Here is a 3,108-nt window from a genome sequence, read left to right on the forward strand (position 1 = left end):
GTTTTATGCATTGATATGATATCGATGATGTTTTTAAGCAAATTGTTTTATGAGTAACATAATTAAAAAACAAAATTTTTGGTCTTGAAAATTAGGATGTTACAAAATTTTAGTTTTGCTTTGTTTTCCGACATGTTCTATAAAGGCTCCTCATATAATTTATCGTTTTAAGTCATTCCAAGTGGTTAATATTTCCAATTTTTTTTTGGAAACTTATTAAAATATCCTTATTTTTCATGTTATATATCATAGAATTTGTTATTTTCCAAAATATACACAGTATTTCCGAAAAATAAGATTAGTAACCATTATTATGAATTGAATAAATAGAATGCAATAAAATATAGTGTGACCACAATATTTATATATCTGTCATTCTGAAAGTTTTAACAATTACTTTTTAAAAATATAAATTTCCATAAATGATATTATTTTTATTTCATATATTTAGTTAAATAGATTAGCAAAAATAATATTCAAACCAAAGATGAAACATATGTGTAATTTTTCAAAAACTAGTTTTTTAACTGTCGGGTTCAATCGAATTCTATAAGTTTGATGTACTTTGACTATTTTCTATTTTTCCTACATACATATATAATTAAAACCAAAGAATTTTTATACATTTTATAGTGGTTTACGTCGGCCTTCGGGCTGTGTACACTCCGGTTAACCTGATCGACTAAGCTGTTCAATTTGCTTTAACAATTAGTTTTCTAATAGAATAAGAGAAATCTAACTATCTAAGTTTTATAAACCGGTTATAATGGGTTTTTAACCGGCTCTATCACACCGTTTCAACCTGATTTTTGAAAAAAACTACTTGATTCATTTCGCTCTAGAAATCGATATAAAAGCAGCTGCGGTTGAACCCCTCTTGTACAGGTTTGGTTCATATGTGTGTTTTATGTGTGGGTCACACACTGTCGATCATTGAGGTTATTTCACCAAAACTCTTACTAAATTGCTGGAGTATGCTATAACTCACTTTTATGTCGTCTATTTTACAAGATAGAGATAAAAATATGATAAAAATCGATTACTAAGTTAAAGGTAATCCTGGTAAAACTACCTTATCGAGTATTTGTATTTTCTCATCCAAAAAAAAAAAAAAAAAAAATCTACCTCAACAGTACGAAATAATAAAAAGAAAACCATATCGTTAAGTAGTATTATAATTATTTTTTATTGGCGTACCAATATTCGTAATTAATGTATCTGTTTACATAAACCATGTGATCATCACTTATTCAAACTACAAAGTACAAACACATCTATAATATTATCTATCAAACACTGTTTTTGATAGCTGCACTGTATCCATTTTGTTGATCAAAGAACCTGTCCCACAACATAACCCCACCATACTTGGCAGAACCCTTGATCGATGGAAGAACACTAGACGTAAGAACATCTGGCGGAATGTATCCGCTTCCGGCAGCTCCGGTGGCTGCGGGCAGACCCAAGAAAATCTGATTGGAGTTGACTTGAGTCCACTGGTTCCATCGAGCTAATAAAGCATCAGCGTTTGCTCCATACTCGCATTGCGGGTTGTTATAGAACTGCACCCAGACGTAGTCGAACAAGCCAGTCTGGATTGCTGAATCCAGATGGGCGTCTGGGATAGGGCACTGCGGTGCTGCAGATAAGTAAACCTTTTTCTCCGGGTTGTGAGCGGCCAATGCCCTAGCTAGGTCCGGCCAGAATTGTCCTGATCCTGACTCGATGTCAAAGTCGATTCCGTCCAAAACAGCGTCACCTAACGGCCGGGAATTCGACTGGCCACCAAGAAAGTTGTTCCATAGGTAATCGGAAACTTGTTGTGCATCTTGAGGGGATGATAGAGAGTAGCTCCCGACGGCTCCTCCTAAAGAAAGAAACACCTTCACCCCTTGGTTCTGGCATGCTCGTATATCGGAGGATAAACTGGAGCAAGTGGAGGCAGGATCACAGTGACCGGCCAGGTTTAGAACTGGTGTTTGGCCATTGCCGAAGGTAGTCAAGAAAGCGATGTTTACGAACTGGTAGTTTCCGGTGGCGCAGGCGGCAGCTAGGGTCCCTTCATCGGTGTGTTGGCCCCAGTAAGTGGCTATGCCAGCAGCTTCTAACGGTTTGAAAGAGAAAGCAATGAAGGAGAGGAGTAGGAGCAATGCTGATGACTGTGAGTAACCGGATGATGCCATGTTTTCCGATTTGTGTTTTAAGTGTTATGCCGAAGATCGGAAATTTATAGGCGTTTGGGAAGTAAGGTGGCGTGTTTGGCGGGTAACGGGGCAAATGATCTTGAAAGACCAGGTCTTGTGTTGAAATTAGAAAATGTGTCGTTTCAAGTCTTTTGAAAAGTCTGAAGTTGGTGTTTCTTTAGAAAGTTCAATATGGACAGATGTAATCCTTAATCGAGAGTCAATTAAAAACTGTACGTGTAAAATATACTAAAGAGTAAATTACACTTTTCGTCTATGTGGTTTACACCAATTTGTACTTTTAGTTTAATTTTTTTAGATTTTGATATGGTTGCACATGTGGTCACCGAGGATCTTACCAATGAGTTTCCCCTATATGGTTATAAAAAACCAAATTGATCTCGAACCAAATTTAATAAAAGCTATAAACTTATACCTTAAAAGACCATTTTTTGCAAATAAATAATACAAAAAAAAAGGTCTTAAGCTACAAAGACCGCATTCACTATGGTTCTTTTTTCTGTTCAGCCAACTAGAATCCACCACCAAGCACCATGGACAAAGGTGGGCTAGATCTACCTTTTGATCAAGAAAGGATGCCATGCAAGAGTTTTTAGAGCATATTTCCCCTTTTTGGCCATTTTGACCTAAAGACATGCACTGAACATGCATGTCCATAAAGCCTCCATCTTTGGAACGTTTTGAGGACTAGAAACTCCTCTGGAAAGGAGGGATTCCATATCCCTAAAGTTGGGAATGCATGGCAAGACTTTTGGAATTTTTCAGCCTTGGATAAGGATCTTAGAGCATTCAGAGTGGTTACAGAGGGTAGAGTTGGAAACCTTATCCCTCTGGACACCTTAGGGTTTCATATCTAAGCCATGGATTCCTTGCATTCGGTGAATCATCATAATAAGCAGACAGG

The 3,108-nt window shown here is 36.8% G+C and overlaps 1 protein-coding gene across 1 annotated transcript; it reads right to left on the reverse strand.

Annotated features, from left to right (window-relative positions):
• Nucleotides 1–1,140: 1,140 nt before the first annotated feature.
• On the reverse strand, nucleotides 1,141–2,232 carry LOC145028629 (acidic endochitinase SE2-like). The gene has a single exon (XM_078977338.1). It carries the CDS (start codon nucleotides 2,181–2,183, stop codon nucleotides 1,290–1,292), a length of 894 nt encoding a protein of 297 aa, XP_078833464.1. The 5' UTR covers nucleotides 2,184–2,232; the 3' UTR covers nucleotides 1,141–1,289.
• Nucleotides 2,233–3,108: the final 876 nt, after the last annotated feature.

Source organism: Lactuca saligna, chromosome 2 (genome assembly GCF_052625555.1).
Source record: "Lactuca saligna cultivar CGN05327 chromosome 2, ASM5262555v1, whole genome shotgun sequence".
Taxonomy (NCBI): domain Eukaryota; kingdom Viridiplantae; phylum Streptophyta; class Magnoliopsida; order Asterales; family Asteraceae; genus Lactuca; species Lactuca saligna.

What these genes read in the sequence shown, in the direction of transcription:
- LOC145028629 (XM_078977338.1), bottom strand. Translation starts at nt 2,183, where the DNA reads ATGGCATCATCCGGTTACTCACAGTCATCAGCATTGCTCCTACTCCTC.